The sequence below is a fragment of the Triturus cristatus genome, chromosome 4_2, assembly GCF_964204655.1.
Source record: "Triturus cristatus chromosome 4_2, aTriCri1.1, whole genome shotgun sequence".
In the NCBI taxonomy this organism is placed as follows: domain Eukaryota; kingdom Metazoa; phylum Chordata; class Amphibia; order Caudata; family Salamandridae; genus Triturus; species Triturus cristatus.
In genome coordinates, this window is record NC_140586.1 from 261,978,555 (window position 1) to 262,005,965 (window position 27,411).

General features: G+C 46.4%; 1 protein-coding gene across 2 annotated transcripts in view; it reads right to left on the reverse strand.

Moving 5' to 3' along the window:
* Positions 1-590: 590 nt before the first annotated feature.
* KIF14 (kinesin family member 14) overlaps positions 591-27,411 on the reverse strand; it is a 624,724-nt gene continuing 597,903 nt past the window's right edge. For both annotated transcript variants that reach the window (XM_085601461.1, XM_085601462.1), the window contains one exon: positions 591-1,972. In XM_085601461.1, the coding sequence (XP_085457587.1) occupies positions 1,593-1,972 (380 nt within the window). In that variant the 3' untranslated portion in view covers positions 591-1,592. The remainder of the gene's footprint in view (positions 1,973-27,411) is intronic.

Here is a 27,411-nt window from a genome sequence, read left to right on the forward strand (position 1 = left end):
GAATAAGCAGGTCAGATAACACAAGCCCACTCTGGTAAAGTCCCGGTATCCATTTGAAGGGAATGCAGTAGGACATTAGATTTGTCATTTGAAGTTGTATAAGTTGAATATATAAGCAAAGTATGCTAAACTATAGCAGCTCCAAGTTTTTGACTTCTGTGCAATGTTAGCAGTGACGCAACACTGCAAAGAGGTAGTAGCTTCAAAGGTATGCTGACCTTGGAAAACAGGCACTGCCAACTAAAAGTTGCTTACTGACTACAAGTACCACCTTGCTGGAATCAATTTTATCAGAGCAGGGCTTGGATGGAAGCCACAACTCACAAATTGATACACGTGCAGAAAAACATCCTACTGTACTTCAAACCAGCTAAAAACTGCCCACCCGGGGAAATGCTGGTTCTAGTACTGACTCACATACTCTGGACACGTGGCTCTTATGTCACAGACTGACTTGTGGCTCAACACTGCAATTAACAGGGGAGTTAACACAATAAAGGTAAGAGACACCATCATTAAACTAAAGGAGTTAAGAATACATCGCTGCTAAGTGTTAAAAGGGAAGGCGCTACTTCAAAAGACTGCCCTACTTTTTTTTTTTTTAAGTGCAGATCAGGACTTTCTTCGTTGTACTAGTACCCTGCATTAACAATTTGTGATTTTTGCATTGTAAATTTAGGCACAACACAATCAACGTAGAGCCTGAGCAATACATTTGTGGTGCAAAGACTAAGCACAGGTAAGTAAAGCCTTATATCGAGTTTTACTTCCAAGACGATTTGTTGCAGGCAGAAAATCAAGGCACGAGTGAGAAGAAGAAAACTGAATGTTGTCCCAGTAATGGTCCTCTAGCACCCTTGGCACATGGTTGAACCAAAATGTTCAATAATGTATCATGCTGATATAAAATCAGAAGCCAGGTTACCTCAACTTTAGAAATCCCTACAGTATTTATGTGTCTATCAGGCAAGAAATGCTAAGCGCAAATGCAGAGTTGAGGCAAGAAGTAACAAGAAGGACTGCTACCAGGTGACCCTTGAAGTCTATGTAAACAACAGGAAAAGATGATGGGCTAGAAAGGACGCCTTCTTCTAATGTGGTGTCAATGACCAGAGCTGCATAGATAAACGAGCACCTATTATCATCAAAATGAGAAATTACATCTTACTTAATCTTTCAGTTTCAAGATTAAATTTTGTAATTCAAATATGTCACAAGAAGTTGTAAGGCACCGCATGGTGTTGTAATCTGAAATACTTCAAAATACATAATTGGACAGGTATATTTGCACATACACAAGCAAAGCTATCTGTCTAAAGCCATCATAGGACAGTTTTTCTTAATAATCCATTGGGAATTCTTACTTAGGAGGAGCACATTGAATTTGATATCATATCCCCTTCTAAATGACAAGCCACAGCAGTGTCCATTTCTTGTCCACCACAATCTGCAAACATTGGCAGCAGTCGAAAAGCAGGCATGTTTTCTTTCTTTCCCAAAACTGGAATTAGTCTATATTTTTTTGCAGCATGTCGATACATTATTCTTGTGTGCGATTTCAGTGCAGGCAGGAAGTCTCAAATAGGAGCGTGTCACACCCACTGAATCGCACTAGGCGAAAATTCCATAGATGTTACAGTCTGAGGATTCAGTTGAAAAACTATTTTTGGCACTCCTTTCTTCTGATACGTCCTCATTGCTACATCAGTTCCTAATAGCTCTCCTTTGGTTTTCCTTTGAACAGAACTGATCTCAGATCTGAAAACCTTGCTGTCACGTTCAGCATGTACACTTTTTATCATTGACTTGATAAGGTCATTCAATTCTGAGGTATCCCAAAATGAAGTATGGTTTTTGCTCCTAAAGGTGTCTGGTGACAATCTGAACAAACTGAAGTACTTCCTGATAAGCTGCGTGGAACTGGAGATATTATCCAGACAATCAACAAGGCGATAGCCATGACCATCTGTCCCTATGAAACAAAGAAAACAATCATTATTGCATTTGTTTTGGATACAGATTAGAAAGCATTTAAGTATAACAACTATGGTGAAAGTTGGTGGTCACCCAATAAAAAAAAATATCTTTTCGATGGAAGATACTCAGCAAGCTTTCAGATGATAACTTTTATTTCAGTTAATATTTTAGATTTTTAAACATTTCCAAGAACCAGCCCATGGCTAGTTGATCAATATAGATTTTTTTAACATATTGATGGTCATAATTACGTGTTGACAATTACAATATCAAAGATTCACAAACTAATACAAATATGAACAAACTCCTTAAACAACTAACTAGAAGACTTACAACAACTTTCAATTTTTGCAAGCCTGTGTCCTTCCTTGAGCTTACCAGAGAGGGCTTTTAAACCTTGAAAGTAACCAAGCCTTCAAAACTGCAGTCAGCTCAGATGATGCGAAAGAACGAGGGAACAACCATTCTTAGTTAAGTGCCTATGTAGAAAAGCCTCATCCACCACTATTTATTGCTCTCACACAAACTCAAGGGATGACATTTCTTGAGTTAGTATGAGATTCATGGAAAATGTTAATTGAACCATGGCACAAGACTTTCAGAGAAAGTGGGATCACACAGTAAGAGAAATATTCTGCCATCTGAGGAAACTTACTGTACCCCAAAACATCCCACTAAAGCCTCAACTAAGTATGACTAATTAATACAATAAAGCACCAATTAGATATCTTCAGAGCATGTACGTATGCCGAAGGTGCAATGTGTAAATGTATAGTAAATAAGTAACGATGCACACATCTGTTCTGAGCAATTTAACTAGAAAAATAAACCAGTTACTTGCCTTCAGTGATGATCTTTCTAGCTAATACTCTACAGTACAGTAGGTGTTTGTCTCAGCATCGGGTACCACATCAGACTTGACATCACAAGTCATATATTGGCACCTTGTTGTCCGTTGCTCATCCATTTGTTCCAAGCCCATATTGGCAGTGGAAATGCAGTGCTACAATCTAATTTGTGGCAACCTTGGCCATTACTTAGTAAGGGGAAAAGGTGGGTGGAACTGATGAGGAATCTGCCAGTAAACAGAGTATCAATCAGAAAGATGGTTATCAAAGGTAAGTAACCTGATCTTCTGATGGAAAATTCTACCTGCAGATTCCTCAAGTTCAGAATAGATACCACCACAATACCAATACACCACTAAGGTGGTGGATCTGAAGGAATGGTCACAACAGAAAGTACTGGAGCATGGAACAAGCGAAATGGCCATCCTTTTTCACTTCCGAATGGAACCAATATTATTTGGTAAATATGTAAATTGATGCTCATGTCGCCACCGGGCATATGCCTGGAATGAGCATCCCCAAGACAATGCAGAAGATGTCACATTCACTCTTGGATAGTGGGGCCTGACACCTTCTGGAAGACCCTTTTTGGCAAGAGCATAACAGATCTTAACACAAAGCACAATCCACCAGGATAGATTTCTCTTCTAGACTGCTCTGCCTTTCTTTGTGCTCACATAACCACCAAATGTGGATCAGGTCAAAATTCCCTGATGCTGTCGAAATAGCAGCTGACCTCAAAACAAGGGCCCAGCCTCTGCAGCCTCTCCTCCTCCTTGGTGCAGTGTGGCAGAGTGAAAAACGTGGAAAGAGTGATGGACAGATCCGCATAAAACGGAGTAGCGGATTTCGGGTGAAAAGATGCTTGCATCTGGTCTGCAAAACCAGCTTGTCTGTAAAGAAGGAGTTAAAGAGGGGTCGGCGACAGTGCTTGCATCTCAAATGTGTGCAGAGCTGACACAATAGCCATTAAGAATGACTTTTTCAATGTCAAAAGCTACAACTGGCTGCTATGCATCAGCTACGATATCTCCACAAGAAAAGTGAGAATGAAGTTAAGGTACCACAAAAGCATAAAGAACGGGGATGGAGGGAAAATATAAAACAACCCCTTCAAAAACCTCAACACGATCAGGGACTTGGTCATATAAATAAATGAAAGCTGATAAGGCTTCAACTTCCTCCTTATCCATGCCAACAGCACAACCCTGCTGAACCCACAAAAGCACAACGCACCAGAAAAGGGCACTTTAGGGAAATCAATATTCTACCCTGAACACCAGGAAACAAAACTGCTGCACCATCCAGCATAAACAGATTTAGAGGAGGGCCAGCATGCTGCCAGAATGGTGTATACCACCTCTGGTGGAAACAGAAAGAAACTCATATGCCCGGCTCAATCTCAAGTCATGAAGGTGGAAGCTCTGGAGGTTGGTGTGATGAAACTTCCCCTCTGACTGCTACAGGCGATCCCAGAAAAGCAGTACAGAGAGAGAGGTGTAGAAGATCTGCATACCACGCCCTTCGCAACCAGTCAACGGAAACCAGAATCACTTGTGCCTGCTTCTGGAGCAGGTTCCTCAGTACTCGAGTGATCAAGGGTATGGAAGGAAACGTATAGTGCAGGGGAAAGCCCCAGGTCAGTAGAAACACACCTCTCGGAGCGCCTTCAAATGGAAACTGGAGGGCACAAAACAGAGGCAATGCTCATTCTTGAAAATGGTGAAGAGATTTCCTGGAGGGGTGCCCCATAGGGCAAAGATGCGTTGTACAATATCCAAGTGAAGTGGCACTTGTGGTCTGCAATAAGAAGCAGACACAGGTTGTCAGGTTCCACGTTCAAGGAGCCTGCCAGACTTTAGGGGAGCAGCCAGATTCCATTCACCTGAGCCCAGGCCCAGAGCCGCAGCACTTCCTGGGATAGGGGATGAGAACACACTCCGCCTGCTTTCTCAGACACATCACAGTTATGTTGTCGCTAAGAATCTGAACAGACCAATCCTTAAGAGAAGGCTTTTGTCCTTCCACTCTTCAGGTGGAGGGAGGATGCAATATAACATCACCCTGGGTTAATTGGCCCTTGCTGAGGACAGCAGGTGGCAAGGATGCCTTGAAGGACCAGAAGGTATGCTGAGGGGAAGTGGTGGGATTTATTAGGTACCAACCTACTGGTTCTCTAGGGTATACAGATATCCTTTTCCTAAATCCACATGATATAACACTTAGACACTCTCCCATCCCCAACACCAGACAATGGCTACAGACATTTCCCATTAGTCTTTAGAGTGGAGATAAATTTCACTCTCACTTAACAACGTTCATCTCTTTGCTGCTTTATGAGAATACTATTTACTTTCACTTGAGATCTTTCTGGTGGATACTCTACCTGTAGATTTCTCATCTTCCATAACCATTCTACACAATCTGAAGAACACAATGGTCCAAAGTAATGTCCACCAGTTTGCCAGAAAATAGATATGTGACCTATGCACGCCACCACCACTGATCACACATTTCTGTTTGAAATTGGATTAAAGGCAGGTTAATCAGATTAAACAAGAATGATCAGAAAACTTGGTGGGGCATACCCAAGCATAATGCTGAATTGCAACAGAAGAGTCCATGGATATTGCCATGGAGTCAGCCATGTCCACCATAGGGTCCAGGATTTATGTGGTCATATCATGATCTGTCTTCTCGAGATGCGCAAAAGAGGAATGCATTTAGTCCTGGAGACGAATTATCGTCAGGTGGGCCATCTCAGCAAGTGCTAGGAAGAAGCTCCCTAGCAAGCATGTGGCAATGGACTGCAAACATAGAGTAAATGCATTTAGGCTCCTAATCATGGGCAAACCAAAGAAAGGCACTAGATGGCTACTCAGAAGAGATGGCCTGTGCCACAAACTTAAGCCGATACCCCAAAACAGGTCTCAGGATGCTTTTTTCCAGTCCAGGGAGGACACGGCTTGGCAGTTCGGGCTGGACAGTTGACCATGAGGAGCAGGGTCAAGACTGATTTGCACATGGTTGGGTCCAAACTGAGGTGAAAAAGAACGATTTAACCAAGATCTCTTGACTGTGGGTGAATATTTGATTTATTCAGCATTTCGTCCATCACTTGTTGCTGTAGCATTTTTCACCCTAAGTGGGATGGGTATGCCCAGACGTGGGTCCCTTGCCTGCTGTGCCACTGGATTCAAACTAGCCTGGCTGATAAGGGGTGATACCCCAAAACCAGTCCCAGGATGCTTGTTTCTGGTCCAGGGAGGACCCCACATGGCAGTTCGGGCTGGACTGTTTCCATGAGGAGCAGGGTCAAGACTGATTTGCAAATGGTTGGGTCCAGACTAGGGTGGCGTAGTGAGCAAAAGATCGATGGATTTAACCCAGAACTCTTGACTGTGGGTAAATGTTTGATGCGTTCAGCTTTACGTCCATCATTTGTTGCTGCAACATACTTCAGGTAAGGCATGGGCATTAAAGAATTTTAGGTCTCCTACGGTTGGCCTTTATCACAGTGCTCCCTGGCAAATAGCAGCTAGAGCAAAGGAGGGGTCTGTCCCAAGCCACAAGCACTGAGGAAAGCCACATTAAGTGGACAAAACTGTTGTTTTGTCCACATAAGCATTGGACTCCTCAAAAGGAAGAATACTTTTCAGTACTTTGGCTGCCTTTCAGATGAAGGCTATGAAGGGGCTAACCTTCTCTGGAGAAGGACCAGTAGATTTGGGGGATAGGGGGAATACAACACTACTTCAGGCAATTATCTAATCCACTGGCATTCTGTAAATCAATGTAGAGATAATCATCATCATTATAGGAAGGAGAGAAGAGATTATCCACCACAGTTATATTAATCAGTATGCGGAACACTTTGGGGCAACTTAATGAAATCAGAATAAGTATCTATCCTGGTGAAAACGTAAGCACATGGCCGAAGTTTATAAAACCATCATCCTCAAATGAGGCTGCATATTAGAGACAGGAGTCATCAAATCCAGAGTCAGCAGCATTAAGAGCAGTGGCATCTTGACAACAGGAGAGGCCTTGTGGAAAACAAGGCCACCAGCGTCATGCTGAAGCTGTTTTGGGTGACTTCGATAGGATCAACCAACATTGAAGAAGGAGCTGCTGACAGAGGATCAGTCAGTGGACCTGAAGGAAACTTGGGCCCAGTGGGGGCATCAGAGGAAGGTGGAACAAAGGTGTGGACCATGGCCTGAGTAACAGTTGCAACTGGCTGTGGGTTAGCCGAAAGCAACAGAAAAGGCAGGCACAACTCTTCCAAGATCAGAACAGGCTTCAAAGAGTGTGTCGAGCCTGAAGTTGGGAGAAAAACGACCGACATTCAAATATGTCCCTGAACTGGGAGCTAAGTTTAAGGGAGGAAGACTTACACTTACAGCACTTCTTGAGGGATCTTTCCTAGAATTCTCCTGTTGAAATGTAATGGTTTTAGAAGGAGACCTGAGAGTGAACAATCCCAAAGTATTCAGTCCTGAGCAAAAAAAGACATGGCTTTTGCTTTCCCTGATAGCCTTAGAATACCTGACACCTCACTTATCACAGGAGCTCAAGTAATGCTTCATGCCAAAGCTCTCAAACACAAATGATGGGAGGATTTAGAACTGGCAACTGCTTGAAACAAGCATTAAAAATGCAATAGGTCTCGCCTTTGATTAAGTTAAAGCCATTTGCTTTGCTAATGGTATTGTATAGCAAAGCAAATGGCTTTAACTTAATAAAAGGCGAGACCTATTGCAATTTCAATGCTTCTTCTGTTCAGGGGGAATTTGTGGTGAGTCAGAGGTAATTGCAGCTCAGAGCCAGGGAGAGGTAATTAGTCCAGATTACAGACGTTCAACAGGAGATCCTGGACTTGTTTGTGAAAAGATAAAATGCGTTAACACTCAATTAATCCCTCAGAACCCGGGTGATAGGAGGCGAAGGAAAGTTGCAGTTTAAGGCAATTAAACAAACAAGGCTGAGCGGCTGGATTCGAGCTCCCCAAAAGGGGGAGCGGGGGCTTTCGGGTTCTATGCCTGACTTTGAACTGTTTCACCAAAAAGTGTGGTAAAATATCACACTGTCGCCCTAAGCCCCAGTAACTGCACCCTTAGTTCAGTCTGCTTATTTATGAGGGGCGTAGAAAACACCAGCTCCAATACAAACGCTGGCACACCTCGGGCTTCGTATTTTTAGTAAAATAACTGTATTTGAAGTAGGTGAAGTAGCAAAAATCGACTGTTAGGACATAGTACAAAAAAATACTAATGCTTAAAAATTTAATGAAACGCGTTTTACAGTTTTATCTTTTAAAGTGTTAGGGAAGCGTTGTAGTGAAAAATGATAAATACAAAATAATTAGTCCTCCCTTACGCAGATGAACTTGCGTAAACGCTGTTACCATAAAATATGTGCTAAACCTCGTGTATGTTTATTTTCAGAAATCCGTATTGGCGGGAGATGTAGATGGTGAAACGTGCACCAGACAAGTTAAGGGATGGCAGTTTCCAGAAAGGCAATGAAGACACGCATCAGAAACAAAAAATTTAAGGCTCTACATTTTTGGGGAAATGTTTATTCAAAAATAGGAGAGAAGAAAACCTTTGTTTTAATTTTTTTGGTTCACTATCTTGTTTTTTGGTAGCTAAGAAATACGCCCTGTATTCAGTAAAGATATGCATATATCAGGAATAGAAAAAAATATTTTAATGACACCGCTACTATAAGCCACTTGACCTTACAAACTGTTCTAGTTAATCAAGAGATCTCAAAACTGCTCTTAAAAGTATGGTTTAATGTGCATTCGCTATAAAACTAAAGACCGGCTTTGTAGCACAAATGCACATAAATCGGCCAGGAAGTAGGCGGGATGGTGGTGATAATGCGTGCGCAGGGTAAAACCAATCCGGATGTCTTTCAACTTTTCACTGACAAATGGAATTAAATTAAAGCCAATGGTGAGAAGTTTTATTCATAATTTTTATTGCACCGAAAAAAAATGGTATTGAAGAAAAACAGGGTCGAAACAATTTTGGAAAACTCAATTTAGGATTAGAACAAAGGAAATGTCAAGGTTTCGTTTGAAAAGGAAAGAGCGGTGTATTTATATCCATAAGTTCCCACAGCGCGACCATCTAATGTGGCGCAACAACAGGATACAGACTCCGACAGCAAAGATGCAGGTAAGTGTCGCTTATTCAAACATCATAAGTCCAAATGACGTGTTTCGGCCGCCAGACATGCAGATATATCTTCACTGAAAAAACCATAGGTTTCAGGGGCGTTATAGTTAGCTGGATTTTCACTCGTACAAAACCATTGAAATTCCCCCGTTATAGTTAGTTCAGCTAACTATCACTCGTGCGCCCGCAATGCACTGCTGATGACGTCACATATTACATCACTCATGACATGGTCAGTGACATCACTCATGAAATCACTGATGACATCTCAAATGACATCACTGATGACATCATCCAGTGAATGTGTGTTTTTCTGAAAATTACATATGTTTTATATATGTATATCTCAAGGTCGATGGAAGAGTAAATGGGTATATAAGTGTCTAAATGGATGATTTGTTTTTGAAAGATTGTTTGTATAACTGCCTGATTAAGTGTATCTTAGTGAATACATGGCTTAGTGAGTAATGTTTAAATGTGTAAATATCTGTATCAGTCTCTTACTTTGTGTATAAGTGGCTGCATGGGTTGGTGAGTAGCTACATGAGTGTCTATTTAGGTTATTAGTTGGTTTTTTGAGTATCAGTATGAGTGTCTGTATGGTTCGGTGGGGGTTATTACGTAGTGCATAGGTGCATGAATGAGTGACTCACTGTTTGTATGTGTTGAAGACAGCATGTGTGCATGACTGTATGGGTGTGTGCATGGGTGTGTTAGTGAGTGATAGACTGTCTCAATAGTGTCTTTATGAGTAACTACATATGTTTTAAACTAGTATATGTGACTATTGGTGTATATAAGTGAGTATATGTGAGAGTGAGAGATTGAAAGAGTTCCTGTATGAATAAGTATGTGTTTCTATAAGTGATTGTTTAAAAGACTAAGTATGTGTAAGTTTCTGTAGAGGTAAGTGTGGTGGTGTGTGTATAACTGTATATGCAAGTAAATGGATGTTTGATTCTTTATTAGCTTGAGTGACTATGTGTGAATAACTTTATGGATGAGTGGCGTTGTGTAACAGGATGTATAGGTGTGTGAGTACATATGATGAGTGACTGTATAGGACTGTTGGTGAATTAGTGGATGTGTATGTGGATCTTAGAATTACTGAATAGGTTGTTGTAACTGGTATTGGTATGTCCATTGTTTTGAACATTGTAGTTTCTATTTTTGAATGTGTGTATCAAAGGTTATATTAGGGGAAGAGGAGGTCTGCCACTCTATCACAAGGATGATGTCATTAGTGATGTCATTTGAGATGTCATCAGTGATGTCATGAGTGATGTCACTGACCATGTCATGAGTGATGTAATATGTGACGTCATCAGCAGTGCATTGCGGGCGCGCGAGTTATAGTTAGCTGAACTAACTATAACGGGGGAATTTCAATGGTTTTGTACGAGTGAAAATCCAGCTAACTATAACGCCCCTGAAACCTATGTTTTTTTCAGTGAATTTCTAAGGTTTTTTAAATGCTAATTCCTAACTATAACATGCCTGAAACCTATGGTTTTTTCAGTGAATTTCAAAGGTTTTTTAAATGCTAATTTCTAACTATGCCTACAGAGATAGGACATGTGAAGAAAGAAGAAAAAACGCACAGAAAGAAAAGAAAGAAATGCAGAAAGAAGCAACAGAAGTCCTCAAAGACGAAGAAAAGTGCAGGAAGAAGGATAACGTGCAGAAAGAACAAACAGAAGAGCCGAAAGAAGCCTTGTTGCAAAATCATCCTGTACCCTCAATTTTTTCAGACGGATACTGGTGGTAACTGAGTCTGACTAACCAGTCCTAGAGCCAGTGCTATGTTAAGACACTCAGAATACAGTGAAAACACCTACATACACTAGGGAACACTATGCATTGGGGTCCCCCTGTGATCAGCATGACCTCCTCTGTAAGCCCCTGATATATAATAGGGCAGGGGATTAAAACTACCTCTTAAAACGCGCCACAGGGCGTGTTTGCACACGTCCCCTCAGGCCCCGTCCCCTCACTTCCCCACTGTGTAAACACACCCTGTGGCCGTTTTAAGTTGGGAGATTAAGTCCCCTTGAATCCTGAGGGTCCCTAGGGTCCAACTAGACCACTAGGTACCTCCAGTAAGCGCCACAGAGCTGCGTTGCAGAGAGATGTAAAAAGGGGCACGGCCAAGACCCCCTCTCTGCAACGCAGTGGAGTGGTGCTTACTGGAAGCACCTGGTGGGCTAGTTGGCCCCCAGGGTCCCTCAGGATTGAAGGGGAATTATTTCCCCAACTTAAAACGCGCCACAGGGCTTGTTTGCACACGTTAACTCAGGCCCCGTCCCTTCCCTTCACCACTGTGTAAACACGCCCTGTGGGCGTTTTTAGTTGGGAGATTAAGTTCATTTGAATCCTGAGGGTCCCTAGGGTCCAACTAGCCCACTAGGTACCTCCAGTATGCGCCACAGAGCTGCGTTGCAGAGAGGTGTAAAAAGTGGCACGGCCTGGACCACCTCTCTGCAACTCAGCTCAGTGGCGCTTACTGGAAGCACCTGGTGGGCTAGTTAGCCCCCAGGGGCCCTCAGGATTGAAGGGGAATTATTTCCCCAACTTAAAACGCGCCATAGGGCGTGTTTGCACACGTCACCTCAGGACCCGTCCCCTTCCTTCCCCACTGTGTAAACATGCCCTGTGGCCTTTTTATTAAGTTGGGAGATTAAGTCCCCTTGAATCCTGAGGATCCCTAGGGACAAAATAGCCCACTAGGTACGTCCAGTAAGCGCCATTGCAGAGAGGTGTAAAAAGGGGCACGGCCTGCACCACCTGTCTGCAACGCAGAGCAGGGGCACTTACTGGAAGCACCTGGTGGGCTAGTTGGCCCCCAGGGTCCCTCAGGATTGAAAGGGAATTATTTCCCCAACTTAAAACACACCACAGGGCGTGTTTGCACACGTCACCTCAGGCCCCGTCCCCTCCCTTCACCACTGTGTAAATGCGCCCTGTGGCCGTTCTAAGTTGAGAGATTAAGTCCCCTTGAATCCTAAGGGTCCCTAGGGTCAAACTAGCCCACTAGGTACCTCCAGTAAGCGCCACAGAGCTGCGTTGCATAGAGGTGTAAAAAAATGGCGTGGCCTCAGAACACCTGTCTGCAATGCAGCTCCCTGGCGCACACTGGAGATACCTGTTGGGCTAGTTGGCCCTCAGGGACCCTCAGTATTGAAGGGGAATTAATTCCCCAACTTACAACTGGCCAGGGGGCGCGTTTGCAGAGTGCTGCAAGGAGGGGGCGTGGCCTCCAGCGCGATGCCGGTCTTTTATTTATTTTATTTTTTTAAGAAGGAGGGCTGTGTGGCCCCCCTTCTTTTTCTAATTTACTGGCCCTGCGGACCCCATCCCCCAGGGCCCGCACCCTAATTTTTTTTGTTGAAAAAAATAAATTTGGCCCTCCCAAGGCCTTAATCGGCCCCGGGGACCCCAACCCCCGGGTCATGGCCTTTTTTTAATTTAAATTCTTTAGGAGGGGACTGCGTTGCCCCCCTCCTCAGGCCACTTATGGCTCCGGGGACCCCATCCCCCGGGGTCGGCCTTTGTTTTTTATTATTTTAAAAATATATATATTTATAGAAACACCTAGGACATGGTGGACAAACCGTATGTACCTATCACCATGATGATTTGCGTGATATTCATTAAAAGTCGACTATGCATACAATGAATCCACATGGAATGTATTTACAACGCTAGTGAAGCTCTGACGTGTCTGACGCCCTACCGTGCCTAATCACGGCGCCCCCGCCGGTGGGTACTCTCCAAGTAGACACCCTTGTCGTTTATTTATACAAACATGGGTAGCTATTGACGGGCACATTTAATATACACGCACACCAAGCCATTCAAAGGGGATTCGACAAAAATTCGACCAAACTATGCAAGAAACCCCCCTCACGGTTAATAAAAAACACATCCACCGCCGGATGTGTAATACTTTTTATTTTACTCTCTGGAAAGGAGACGAACCTCACTTGAGAGTCACAGCGTGCTCCTGGCTGAGACCAATGCTGTGTTACACCCACCAGTGCCCGCCGATTGCCTCACACCTCTGTGTTGTATTCCACCAGCTAGTGCGTATGCTATGACCCTCTCTAGCCCATGTGCACTGTAACACCACCCCGTGAATATGTCATGCCACACTTGCCTTCGCACGGGTTATATTGCCCCATCTAACGTGCCTTCCTCGATGTGTATGTTATAACGCACAGCGCTATGCCATACATATTATAATCTGGGATCCATATCTTTGTCACAGTGCATATTCAACGTTACACTCCCCAGCACATATTTTATATTACAACTTTAGAGACTAGTTATGTTACACAACACTGCCCTGTGCATATTACACTCCAAGGCGCATATCGCATAGCACGCGCTAGTGCCTGTGCTATCTCGCGCTCTCCAATGAATCTGTCATTGCGCACAATGTATTGCATATTATATTTCACGCCCCGGTTCATCTTATATCACACTTTTTGGTGCATAGTTTATACCATATACTACATCTAGTTTTCATTTTCAATCGTGCTCTCAGGACTATGTTCTATATAACACTGCGTCCACCTACCCTTTTCACGGGCATTACATTTTGCGATGGGGGTGGAGGGTCAGGGGGTGTTTCTGCCAAGTGAGCCCGGAGTCACAGTCACAAACGTCCTCTTCTTCCTGAATAAAAGTGAGATTATGCTGCATACTTGTTCATATTTTAAGTAGTTCGCACAGACACACATTTTAAAAACAATAAAGTTCCTAATACCCACCTTCTCTGAACAGTTAGCTTGCTGCCCCATCCACCTCCGCCCTATCCTCTGTTGTCTGAATCCATGGACTAGCCTCCTCCCTCCTGCCATGCATGGTCTGATGTGCTGCCACTGCCCTCCATTTAGCCTGATGTACCAGTCCACTCCTCCTGCCCTCCATTGCCCAATTCTATGGCCCATCATTGACCTCCTGCTTAGCCTCTGTGCTTAGCTTGCTGCCCCTATTCTCATTCCCCCTGCCCTCCGATGTCTTTGTGCATGCCCCAGCTCCATCCTTTTTGCCCACTATGTTCCATGGACCTGCCACTCCTATCTACTCTGAGTGTTCTGTTGAGCTGCCACTCCCCTCCCATCTGCCTAGCATTGTCAGATGACTGTAACCTGTCCCTGCCACCTCCACCCTGCCTGTCCATATGCCATGCCCCTATCCCCTTCCTCCTGTCCTCCATGGTCCATTTTACTGCCACACCCTTCTGCCCTCCCTGATCTGCTGTGCTGCAACTGCTCCTCCTGCCTGCCCCGCGCGGTCTGTTGTGAGGCCCCTTCCCCTGAACTCTCTTGTCTGTGCCCAGGTCCTGACCCTCCCTTCTATCCTCCATGGTCCTTTGTGCATGCCCCTGCACCCTCCTTCTTGCCCATCATAGCCATTGTGCTGCCACTAACCCTCCCACTTGCCATGCATGGTCTTCTGTGCTGCCATGGCCCCTCCCACCTTCCCTGTGTGGTCAGCTAGCTGCCCCTGACCCCCTCCCACCTTCCCCCCATGGTCTGTGTGTATGCCACTATAGTCTCATTGTTGCTCTCCATGGTGTGTCTTGTTTCTAGTGCCCATCCTGCCTGACCTCCATGGTCATCTTGCTGCTCCTGCCCTGCCACCTTGCCCCCAGCCCTCTGTTTCCATGTGCAGACCCCCTATTCCCTCCCTCCTGGCTTGTCTGTTCCATTGTAATGCCCCTGATACGTCCCTCCTGCCCTTTATGGTCTGTTATGCTGCAGCTTACTCTCCTGTCTGTCCATTAAGGTCAGCTAGCTACCATTGCCTCTTTCCCATCTGTTCTCTATTGTCCATGTGCATGGTCCTGTCCCCTCCCTATTGCTTTCTATGGAATTTTGTGCTGCACTCCCGTCCCGCATGCGCTGTGTGGTGTATTGTGCTGCTGCAGACCCTGATGCCTGCTCTGCAGGGTCAGTTTGGTGCACCTCTCCATGTCCCTCCTGTCCTCTGTTATCCGAGTCCATGTCCCTACCCCAATTCCTCCTGCCTACCATGATTCAATGTACCATACTTGCGAACATTTTGAACTTGGTAAGAGGGAGATTTTGGAAAAAAAAGGGGGTATTGATTTTCCCCTTTGAGTTACATTGAAAAAGAGGAGATTGTAGACAGGAGACAGATCAAATAAAGCCCATTTGAGCTTAAAAACATTGGACGTTTCCTGGCTGAAACGGGTCTGTTGACATGCATGGTTGTACTACCACTGCCTCTTCCTTCTGCCCACAATGGTCTATTATATTGCCACAGCCTCTCTTGCCAGTCCTGTATTGTTGGTTTGTTGCCCCTGCCCCCTTTTCCACTGTCCTCCATAGTCTGTTGTGCTGCCACTGCCCTTCCTGCCTGCCCAGTGTGGTCAAATTGTTGCCTCTTCACTCTCCTACCTGCCTTCAATTTTCAGAGTCCGTGCCCCTGGCCTCTGCCTCTCAACAGTATCCCAATGAACAACTAGATTGCTAACATTCTATATTTATTACAAAAGTGTGGAACGCCTGACGTCATCTTGATGTAATCAAAACTGTAATACCTAGAGTATTTCCTTTAGAAATTACATATATGAGAGGGTCTTATTTGCATCAAAATTATGGTTAGTGCTCTAAAAAACTAAAATGAGGACATATTTTCTGAGTTTTCAAATAGCGACAAAGAACTTTTAAATTATTTGTAATCTTTATGTTTTTTTATCCAGTTGACCACTTGATTAAATGTTGCACCTTGGCGAGAGGATGTGGTGTTACTTCCAGAGTTGCAGACTTTGCAACTGGGGAACCAGGTTGGAGTTTCTGCTTCAGCTCAACATTCTGTGATTGTGGTCAAATCACTTAATCTCCCCATGTCTACAACCAAAATGGATTTGATCTTGTGTGATGTAACCAATGCTCATGTAAAGCATTCCAATACCTGACAAGTCTGCACTATATAAAACTGCAAATACACAAAAAATAAGTGTTTTGCACACTTCTGTCATTGGGCTACATGTGGGCTACATCTGGGTGATATTTGGGCTACATTTGGGCTCTTTTGTTTCTGGTGGCCATTTTGGGAGACTTATTTGTTATGATGTTTCCTAATTTCCTCATTTACTGCAGTCTCCTCAGTAGGAAATACTTTCAGTTTTTTACTTTGATTCCATCAAGAAGGCATTCAGATGTGTCACAAATTTGCCATAAATTCAGAATGTTAGCACTCTAGTTGCTTATTAGATCACTGTAGTAAAGCTACTGCTCACCAGGGAAGTCTGCTGCTGGTATTCAAAGTGCATGTTTCAGTCTGCATGTCAGAATTTTTTTATGACATAGAAGAGGATTTGAGAAGTCAAAATGTGCCCTAATTTTTCTTTCTGCAGCACTAATCATAATTTCTATGGCAAAATGAATCCCCTCATTGTGTTCCTTTGTAAATTAAATGTTTTAAGTGTTACCACTTTATTCCATTCAAGATGGCTTCAGGTGTGCCATACTTTTGTCATAAGTAAGACTGTTAGCGCTCTAGTTGTTCGTCAGAACACTCTGGGACATTCTGTCATTGGGCTATACTTGGGCTACATCTGGGTGATATTTGGGCTACATTTGGGCTCTTTTGTCTCTGGTGGCCATTTTGGGAGACTTATTTGTTATGATGTTTCCTAATTTCCTCATTTACTACAGTCTCCTCAGTAGGAAATACTTTCAGTTTTTTACTTCGATTCCATCAAGAAGGCATTCAGATGTGTCACAAATTTGCCATAAATTCAGAATGTTAGCACTCTAGTTGCTCATTAGATCACTGTAGTAAAGCTACTGCTCACCAGGGAAAACTGCTGCTGGTATTCAAAGTGCATGTTTCAGTCTGCATGTCAGAATTTTTTAATGAAATAGAAGAGGATTTGAGAAGTCACTCAAAATGTGCCCTAATTTTTCTTTCTGCAGCACTAATCATTCTTTCTATGGCAAAATGAACCCCCTCATTTTGTTCCTTTTTAAATTAAATGCTTTAAGAATTACCACTTTATTCCAACCAAGATGGCTTCAGGTGGGCCATACGTTTGTCATAAGTAGGACTGTTAGCGCTCTAGTTGTTCTTTAGAACACTCTGGGAAGCTGCAGTAGAACGCAAAGGAATCAACTGACAGTCTCTGCCCTTGTTGGATGTACATGTTTTACTGAGAATGTCAGACTTCATTCTCACATGACTGAGAAAGATAATGTGAATTTACAGAAAATATGCTCTCAGTTAGCTTATAGATCACCTTCCAAACCTCTGTGGGAAAAGAATGAGAAAATAGTTTTCTCTCAAACATGATTCATGATATCACAGCAGAAGGCTTTTTCACATGGTAAAATCACCTTAGAACACACCACAATTCCTAAAATGAGTATGGTACCATCAACAAATGATTTATAATGTAACTAAAGTCTTAAAACTTTCTATTAACTGCAATGCTTTTTAATGAGGTGCTATCATGTATATTGGTCCCAAGATGGCTGCCAACACTTCTTGGATGAAGTGCTGACAGCCAATCAGATCTCACGATGAGATGTGTGGTTAGGCTCCGCCCAGATATATATGTGATTTTACTTTTGATTTTCTCAGGAACTACTGAACGGATTTACACCATTTAAGAAAAAGGCACATGCCTGACCTGAGGACTACCTCTTTGCCAAATTTCAAGTAATTCTGTTCAGCCGTTCGGGCTGTACCTTCGACTAAAGTTCCTATGGGAAAATGCATGGGGAAAACGCGTTTTGGGACCCCCCTTTTTTCTCAGCCCCCGCTTGACGAATCACCCCGAGACTTTCAGGGTAGGAGCTGAGCGGAGCGCCCCATTAGTTTCGAAAATTTCACGAAGATAAGTCAACCGGCGCCAAAGTTATTCAAAATAGAATTTTCTGATTTCCTATGGGAACTCGGTCCTAACTATAACTCGTCGCCAGTAGATAATATATATATATCTGATAGAGACTACTAGCCGCAGATTCCTTAACGTAGAATTATCCCCAGGCGTGAGACTGGATCCGGAAAATCTTTGCCACAGCACCTCTGAGCGCGGGGGGTGGTACCATGCGACCTCGACCGGACGTCGTCCGCGGACGTGACGTCAGCGAGGTCACATAAGTCCCACCCCGGCGCAGTGACGTCAGTTTCCTTCTTTTCCGCGTACAACGTGGAACCGGAGTGTGCTACTTGGCCTCTTAGCGGCTTGAGTTGGGAACAGTGTACCATGCCTTCGGGCTTCAAGACGTGCACTTCGTGTGCACGTCAGATGTCGGCGACGGACCCTCACACTATTTGCATGTGGTGCTTGGGCGAGCACCATGACTCTACGGACTGCGAGGCTTGCCAGTACCTTAAACCGAAGTCCCGGCAGGAGCGCCAGATGAAGTTGCTGTCGGCCCGCTTGTCCAGGTCGGTGTCGTCGCTGCGTCCATCTCCTACCTCGGACGGGTCCAGGGGCCGCCATTTTCAGATGCGGCATCGTCCTTTGCCGAGGCCCCATGGGCGTCGTTCGCCCGCAGGTAAGTCTTGCAGTTTGCCGCCGAGGCTTTGTCCTCCTTCGGCAGAGGGCGCCGGTCCCTCCCAGGATGTGCACCCGTGCCCGCCGCCGCCTTATCTGCCGTTTCCCGGCGTTGGGGCGACGAGGGCCCAGATGCAAGCTTACGCTACGGCTCTGCAGGCTTCCTTGAGCCCTCCTCCTCTTCCTGCGATGTCCGTAGATTCCTCGCCGTGCGCGGGGCCTTCTGCGGAGTCGCCGGCCGACGCATTCGGCTTCAGGTGTTAGAGGTGTGGTGCAGTCGAGGTGCAGCCCTTCGGGATTCCCCTCTTCGGCCCATGACGCCCCGGCCTCGCCGCAAAGCCCCGCGGGGTTCCCTGCGGTGTTTCAGGAGGTCGCTGGGACTCAGGGCTCGCCCTCCAATCCCCCTCGGTCCTCTGGGCAGGTGGCTGTCTTCCCGGAGGACGAGCCGACGCCTCCCCGGCGTCAACGGCTTTCCTCCCCGGCGGCGCCACGGGTGGAGGTCGGGACTCTGGACGCTTCCCCGGGCCCCTCTCGGCCCTCGGCGCAGGTGGCTGCCTCGTCAGGGGCCGAGCCGGCACCTTTTCGGTGCTGGTCATTGGCCGCTTTGGCTCCAACCCCGCCCCCCTCTCCGAGGCAGCACGTGGTGGTGGAGGTCAACCCGGTGCCGCTGGTGGACACTTCGGCGCTGGTCGAGGCCTCCTTGGTGCCTGTGGTGGACTCTCCAGCGCCGTCCCGATGTCGGATTGTCGACTCTTCTCCGGAGGTCCCTTCCTCTCCGGAGGGTTGTCTGTTCTACGCCATCTTCACGTTCACAGCCCCCGGACCCGCTCTTCCGTTCCCTGCAGTTGTCTGCTCCACAGGCTTCTCTGGCCTCTCCAGAGACCCCTCAGGTCCCCCACTCGTCAGTGGGTTTCCCATCCCTCAGGGGCTGGTCTATTCTCCCTCCAGGAGGGCACGGGGACGAGCATCTCAGTCTGCAGCCTTCGCCCACGGAGGAGTTGCTTTCCCCCCCACGTTGCCTATGGAAGCGAGTGTGGCCTTTGTCCGGGACATTTCCACGGCCACTGGCATTCTGCAGATGGGGAATCCGGTTGTCCCACTCCCTTCGGACCACTTGTTAGAGGTTCTTCACCAGGGCTCTGGTGGAGGGGAGCCACTTCTCCCATTTGAACCGTCGCTCCATAACTCTCTTCAGGGTGCTTGGGGGCGCCCTGCCACGGGGGATCCAGTGCCTCAACCGGTCCTCCACCGCCCTGCTCCGCACAATCCACTTTGTCTTTTTTCCCACCCCTCGGCCCAGGGCCCTGTCCTGCGGGCTGCTTTTCCTTCCTTGCCTTCCGTGCTGCTTCCGCCTTCACGGGAGGCTCAGTGGCTGGACTCCTGGGGGCGTAACATTTTCGCCGTCACTAGCACTGCTCTGCGTGCCCTCAACACTCTTTGTATGTTGGCCAGGGCTACTTCCGATCTGTGAGATTCTGCAGAGTCCCTTGTGTCTCGTGCCTTCCAAGAGGGTGCCCGCGCGGATCTGCGGCATCATGTGCGGGATGGTCGGGAGTTAGCTACTTTCATTCTCCGTTCGGCCTTGGACATCTCCGATTCCCTCGGCCGTGCTATCGCTGTTCTGTGGCCCTCCGCCGCCATGCTTGGCTGCGGGATGGTGTCTTTCCAGAGAATGTTCGGGAGCGTTTTGTGGATTTACCCTTTGATGGATCTTTGTTATTTCACACCCACGCGGACTCGGCTAATCAGAGACTCCTTGCGGGGCTCCGTCCTCCTCCTCCTCCATAAGCTCGGCTCTCCGATGCCTTATGGGAGGCGTTATTCCTCCTTTCTCCTTGGGGCCTTAGTTTTAGTTGGCCCGTTGTGTGCTGTGTGCGGCTTTGAGTGCCTTCAGGGTCTTTCAGTTGGCCCTTTATTCTTTTGACTGCTGGTTCAGCCCTTCAGCTTGTGGTGTGTGTTTTTTGCTGTTACGTACAGCGGTATAGGGCCCTTTGTGTCTTTTTTGGCTGGTTAGTAAGCCGTCTATGGTGTTTTCCACTGGTCTTTTCGGTTCTTGGCCTCTGCTGTGGGTTTTCCTAAGAGGTGTTTCCCTGGTTTTGTTCAGGGACGATTCATACCCTAGGTGGGGTATTTGTTGGCTATTGTATAGCCATGTTTTAAGCTGGGCGAGCGTGGATACCTTTTCAGGTTCCTCGCGTTTCTTGGCGTCCCGGAATACCGCTTGGTGCGGTCTCTATCTCCTTGATGTTTCTATCCTCTTCACCTCTGGGTCATCAGGCCGACCCTTGTCATACTGATTACAGCGTTGTGTCTTGGTGTTTCCACCTCGTTCTCCGCCGTTACGGCTGGGGCCTGTCTGTCTTCGTCTTGCGCTCGCCTTGTTCTGAGCCACTGCTTCTTAATATTTGCCAGCTGTTGCTGTGTGTGCATGGTAGTTTTGGTCCCCCTCCATGGGACTTGCTGGGTCAGCGTGTGATCCTGTCCCTTGTGTGTTGGAGCTTTGCGCGTCTGTGTCTTCTTTCTCAAGTATGCGCTCCTCGGCTGTGGAACCGTTCCGGTTTTGTTCCCTACTTCGGGATGGACACGCATTCAGCTGTGCCCTTTGCTGTGTGTCTGTACTCCTGGGACGGGCTCTGCCTCCGTTCCACCTTTTCTCCTTGAAATTGTGGGTGGTTCTTTTCTTCTTTTGGTACTAGCTTGGTGCCATCTGCCCCTCTGGTTTTTTGGGCGGATGCTCTTTGATCCTCGGGTCGGCTTGTGGTATCCTGGCCTTCCCTTCTCCTTGTTCTTGCTCACTTTTGCTTGGTGGGGGTTGGGCTGTCCTTCCTGTACCTATGCCACATCCCCTGTTGAGGCCCTGTGTCTTCCAAGCTGGTGAGGTTCACTCGCAGACCCTCCTCCCCTCTGGGTATGGCTAGGGTATCTATTCTACATTAAGGAATCTGCGGCTAGTAGTCTCTATCAGATGTACAAGTTACTTACCTTCGGTAACAATGTATCTGGTAGAGACGATTCTAGCCGCAGATTCCTTCACGACCTGCCCTTCCTCCCCGTTCTGCGAGGACCCTCCAGCTGGTCTGCAATCGCCTCCCTCTGGATGGCATTTTCTCCCGTGGGTGCCCTCTTTCTCTTCCTCCCTGGCGGGATGCTTTGTTCGGTTTCTTTTTCCACTCCTTTTGTGGTCATTGGAAGGTAGGTTCAGGTGTCCTTCTGCGTCCCTTCACCCTGATTATTCCAGTGTGGGGCCTACTCATACTCTCTCTCTCTCTCTTATTGTTTGGGTTTTGTTGCCTCCTCCGCAATCCTCTAGGTTGCGGTTTCTTGGCTGTGCCTCTGCCCTTAGCTTCTTACAGGGGATACGACACTCCTTGGTAGTGTTGTCTTGGGGTGCTTTGTCGTGACTCCTCTGTTCCAGACTTGTTGCCTTTCACTGTTATAGATTGTGGTTGCTGCCTTTATGTCGTCTGCCACGTCATTTTTGTCATGTTTTTCTGCCTCCGGGAGGTTATTGCCTTCGCTTTGCAGGGTTGCTTCTCACAGTGGTGCTCTGCTCTTTCCTTTCCATGATTTTCAGTAACGCAGTGCTTCAGCACCATTTGCTTCTTCCCTTTTTGTTTCACTGCTTTTTCGTACACTGTTCCCATACTCTCACAGTTTTATTGGTGATGACTCCGCGTTGTGGCGCCGAAAAATTCTCCAAAGAAAACTGCCATCAGCGCGCCAGGGTGGGACTTGTGACCTCGCTGACGTCACGTCCGCGGACGACGCCAGGGCGGGGTCACGTAGTACCGCTCCCCGCGCACAGAGGTCCTGTGGCAAAGATTTTCCGGATCCAGTCTCATGCCTGGAGATAATTCTACGTTAAGGAATCAGCGGCTAGAATCATCTCTACCAGATACAAATTTTTGGGGAATAAGTAAAAACAAATATGTAATAGAAAGTGTATTCGTTGAAACCGGAAAGAGAAATAGATTTCTATAACCATAGTTGAGTCGGAAAAGTTCTAGACCAATCAACAAACACCAAAAGGCAGCTGATGTTTGGGCGATCTGGTAAAGGAAGTGAATGGCAGAGCCTTTTCTATGGTGATAGTTTTTGGATGCCCCGCCCGCTCGGTTTCCACGGGCTCTCTGCCCCGAACCTGGGTTTGCTGTTTTCCCCTCATCATCAGAAAGCTACTGTTAAATATTTATCGGGTTTGTTTATCTACAAAGGCAATTAGTGTCAGGGATGCTTTGGGAACTCGAGCCCTCATGAAGATGGATGGCGCTGTGGAAGGGGTGGGGCCCTGCCAGCCCTGGAACCCCCGATGAATCCTCCATCTGGGCTGTGGGGGTCACCACTCTATTGTGAAGGGGAGCGGTGGCAGAGCTGTGCGGGCTCTCAATGTCCGAAGCAAGCCTCAGGCAGGAGATTGCCCACAATGTGGGGTGGGTGTGTCGGGCGGGTTGGTGGAGAAAAGACAGGCGGGTGGGTATATATTGAGAATGGATTGACGGCCTTGCGGAAGGGCAGAAAGATGGGTGAACTTTGATGGATGGATTGGGTGGATTGGGGTGAAGATGGACGGATGAATGCATGGGATTGGATACAAGTGGGTTGGATGCATAGATTAATGAAATGGTGGGGGAGTAGACTGATGAATGCATGGTTTTGGGTGGATTGGTGAAAGGGTGGCTGTTTAGGCTGGGTCGGATTGGTTAGAGGGTTAGATGGACTGTAGAAGTGGGTACGTAGTGCCATGGGTTGGGGTGCATGAATGGTGGAGGGAGGGGTGGATAGATGGATGAATGACTGGGATTGGATGCAAGGCTGAGAGGATGGGTCAGGTGGGTTGGATGCACAGATGGGTGGAAGGGTGGGGGAGTAAACTGTTGAGTGAATGCATTTGTGTACTAGGTTGAATTGGTTGAATGAGTAGATGGACTGTTGAAGTGAGTAAGTATCGTGGGTTTGAATTAATGGGTGAATCATGGATAGGTGGATTGTGGGGGCTGGGGAGTGGACAGATGGAAGAATGCCCGGTATTGGACGCAGGTCTGAGAGGATAGGTCGGGTGGGTTGGATGCACAGATGGATGGAAGGGTGGGTGAGTAGACTGATGAATGCATGGGTTTTGTGGATTGGGGAAGAAAGGTTTGGTGGACAGGGCCGGATTTGTTGGATGAGTAGATAGACTGTAGAGGTGGTGAGCATTTTTGTAGGTTTGCATGAATGGTTGAATGCGTGGATGGGTAGACTGAGCTGTGTAAGTTGCATAGGCAGATGAATGGATGTGGTGCATGAATATCTGGATAAATTCACATGTTTGGATGTATGCTGGAAGGATGAATGGATGGATGGATGGAAAAGGTGGGGTATGTAGATGGATGGATGAATGAGCTTGGATGGATGAAATGTTTCTCACTTTGTTCGCAAATGTGCGGTGGAGACAAGAAGCCCCCATCACCTTCCTTACCTGTGAGAATGAACATCCTAGGAGGCCCCATTCAGCCGTGTGCACGGCACAGTGTGCCATGTGCTTCTTACTCTAGTCAAAGGTATAACTGGCTTCAGGAATGTGTGCGGATTTGCCTCAGCAATTCACACACACACACCTCTGTCTTTACACCCACACACACATGATATAAAATACATTCCGCTCTACACATACGTGCACACACACATCTACCCCCACACAAATACACGCACACCGCACATCCCCACATATATACAAGAAGTACACGTCTCTTTAAACACAAACGCACATGCGCAGGCACACATGTCTCTAGGACACCACACGCTCGCTCGCGCACGCACACACACACACACATTCACACACACACACACACACACACACACACACGTGTCCCAGCTACCTTCAATGCAGATCGCAAGAGAGCACATTTCATGTTTAAAAGCACCCCCGCCCATTTCTTCTCGGTGTTCATTACGGCAGCAGGCGACCTCGTCTGTCCTCCGGCCGCATCAAAGGCAGGCAACCCCTTTCCTGTTTCTTCCTTCAGTAAAAGCTGTGTACGTGGGGAGGGGGAGTAGGGGCAGGGGTTCTGGTTTCTGTAAATTGCAACAAAGGAACAAAAAAAAGGCTGCAAGCGGTGCCAAGTGTATCACTCCGACAGAGGGTGGGGGCGTCAAAGTAAATGTTTTCCCCCTACACTACAAGTCGTTGAAAGAGGAGGCACTCATGTGGCCAGAGGGGGCACCCTGCCAGTGCATCTGGACCCTTTTAAATTCAAAATATGTTTTCATGCCCCCAATAAACACGCGCAGACTCCAGGCGAAACCATCATCGCCCGGAGCAAAATAAAACAAGACTTTTGAATAGAGGGAAAATAAGCGCTCGCCAGGCAGCCACTGTTTATTTTTGCATCGCGTTTTCACTTCAAAGTGAAAGCGAGATGCAAAAATCCCGTGTCGCCATGTCCCCTTTTTGTCCTGCCCATCCGGTCTGGATCGCACGGCTTGTTTACATAACACGCCTCCTTGCGATAAGAAACTGCTTCACGACAGCCGTGAAGCAGGTGATCCAGTCAGGATGGGCCGGACAAAAAAGCGAAAAGGAAGCACCCCAGAAAGCGTATTTTCAATGGAAGGCCACCGTTTACCATAAACGGTGACGCAAGCCAATGGAAATAAGGGGCGTGGCTTCAAGCCCTTTTCTAAAACTCCTCATTTACAATATATCTTACCGAGCGAGCTGCGCATGTGGGCAGCAACGCTAGGCGAGACCTACAAACCACACACCACTTGAAACCTGACACCTTAGGGGTTGACATGCCCCTAACAGTACACTGCCAGGAAGGAACCGTTGGCTGCAGACCTATTGCAAGATTTTTTGGATCCATTCTGGAGCCTGGGACGATTGACAAGGTGAGGGATTTGTTGGTAGAAGTATCCATCGTAACAGCCCCCGAAAGATTTTTGGTGCTATTTCATTTTTCAACTGGAAGACCAGAACTGCCTGGTACAGCATTTGGGGAGGCTCTAAAAATATTTTGAAAAAAGCTATTGCTCTCTTAGCTGACATTGCAGTGGTTGAACTTGGCACAAATAAGACAGCTACTTGACCCTCACAGCCCTTTTGTTCCGCTGTGCAAACACCTCATCTAATGTTGGTTAAAAAAGAGTGCCACCTATGCCTCTAATGTCAGGCGGATGGTGCACACTGGCATTGCCAAGAGAATGTCTCTTAGCTTAAGAGCTACACAGATTATTTTCTTGAAAACTGCTCCAATATAGATAACAATTCACAACAAGTAACATATTTCAAAAGAGTATTTTCAACTGGGGGTCCCTTGGCTCTATATTGCAGGTGTTCATTGTTACCCTACTGTTGGTCATTTTGATATTTGGAGGACGAAAGGCTGAGTGGATCCGCCAGGATTCATACCTGTGACCATGGTGTCAAACAAAGATACCTGCAGTGGGGGGCTAAGTCCACTGAGCCATCAGATCACACCTACTGTTCTACATGCTTTCAAGCTTTAGAGTGATGGAAGGCTGACTGGCTTCTTGGGATTCAAACGTCTGACATACACATCATATTAGATGTCAGCAGATAGCAAACCTGCTAGCTTATAAAATGTAAAATGTGTCTATGAATTAATCATGCAGACAAGTAAAGGCATCTGTGGTGTAAGTTGAATCTGGAACTGCAGAGTATTCACACCAGTCAGTGAAAAAACTTACCCGTCAAGAGGATGAGAGCGCTCCTCAGGTGCACACATACCCTGTGTACCCTTGATCTACAATAATCTGTTTACAAGGTGCTACATACTCTAGAGGTCACAAAAGAAGACCCTTGGAATGGTGGAAAAAGCAGAATTGTAGAATCATTACAGGCAAAAAAGTTACCATGAAAGGCTTCCTCAACGTGTGTAACCCACTGACGCACAAGAGGATAGGAAAAAGGCCCTCTGTTCATCAGCTAGGATACGGTGGGAGGCAGAGCACAGAAGATCATTGGTTAAGAGATGTTTCAAGGAATCCAAGTAAAGACCCAGGGCTGTTGTACTGCTAATGTCAACTGATCTGAAAAGCCCATAAAATACATAAAGCAGGCTAATAAAATGTGAGCATAGCTAGAAAGTGAGAGGGCAGTACAGGAGTTGCATATTCCAATATACAGAGGGGCAACAGGTTCAAGGATATAGATAGAGATGTGGAAGGAAATGGTCACTTTCCAGTAGGAGTAGTTTTGCAGCCGGAAGAGTTTTCTGGGTTCACATGCTTTGAAGGAAAAGGGAGTTGACCACCACTATTTGGAGATCAGTACATCCCACTGTGAAGTCATGAGGCGCCCCGAAAGTTCCTGTGCGCGGTCGACATCTTCAGATTTTTTTCTTTTGTGTTCTGTTAGGAACTTCCATATTGAAGTGCTACTCACCTCGTCGGTTTGCTCTCATCTCCATCTCCGGAGAAGTGGGTGGGTCGCATGTAATTCCAGAAAACTGTAAAACTACTACTGGTAAATAACCATTTCGATTTGAAGCATGAATCCTTTTTCTGGATGCACATGCTGTGCATCTGATTACATAGCAGTGTTCGTTTCCTTGCGAAGGATGGGTTAAGATATATATGAGTTCACAGACAGGTGGTGAAGTACTCTCTTTCCCACCGGTGCCTCCTTATTTATCTGGATGTGTTCTGGTAATGTGTGTGGGGAACATCAGGTTACAGCCATACAGATGTCACCAATAGGTATATTTGCTAGGAAATCTAGGGTTGTGCCCTTTTTCCAGGTTGAGTGTGCCCCAGGGCGTGTGGGTAAGGCTTTTCCTACCTGTGTATTGCATGTTTGGATAGCCTCCACCACCCACTGAGCAACTGTTTCTTTAGATACTTGCTTGCCCTGGTGAAG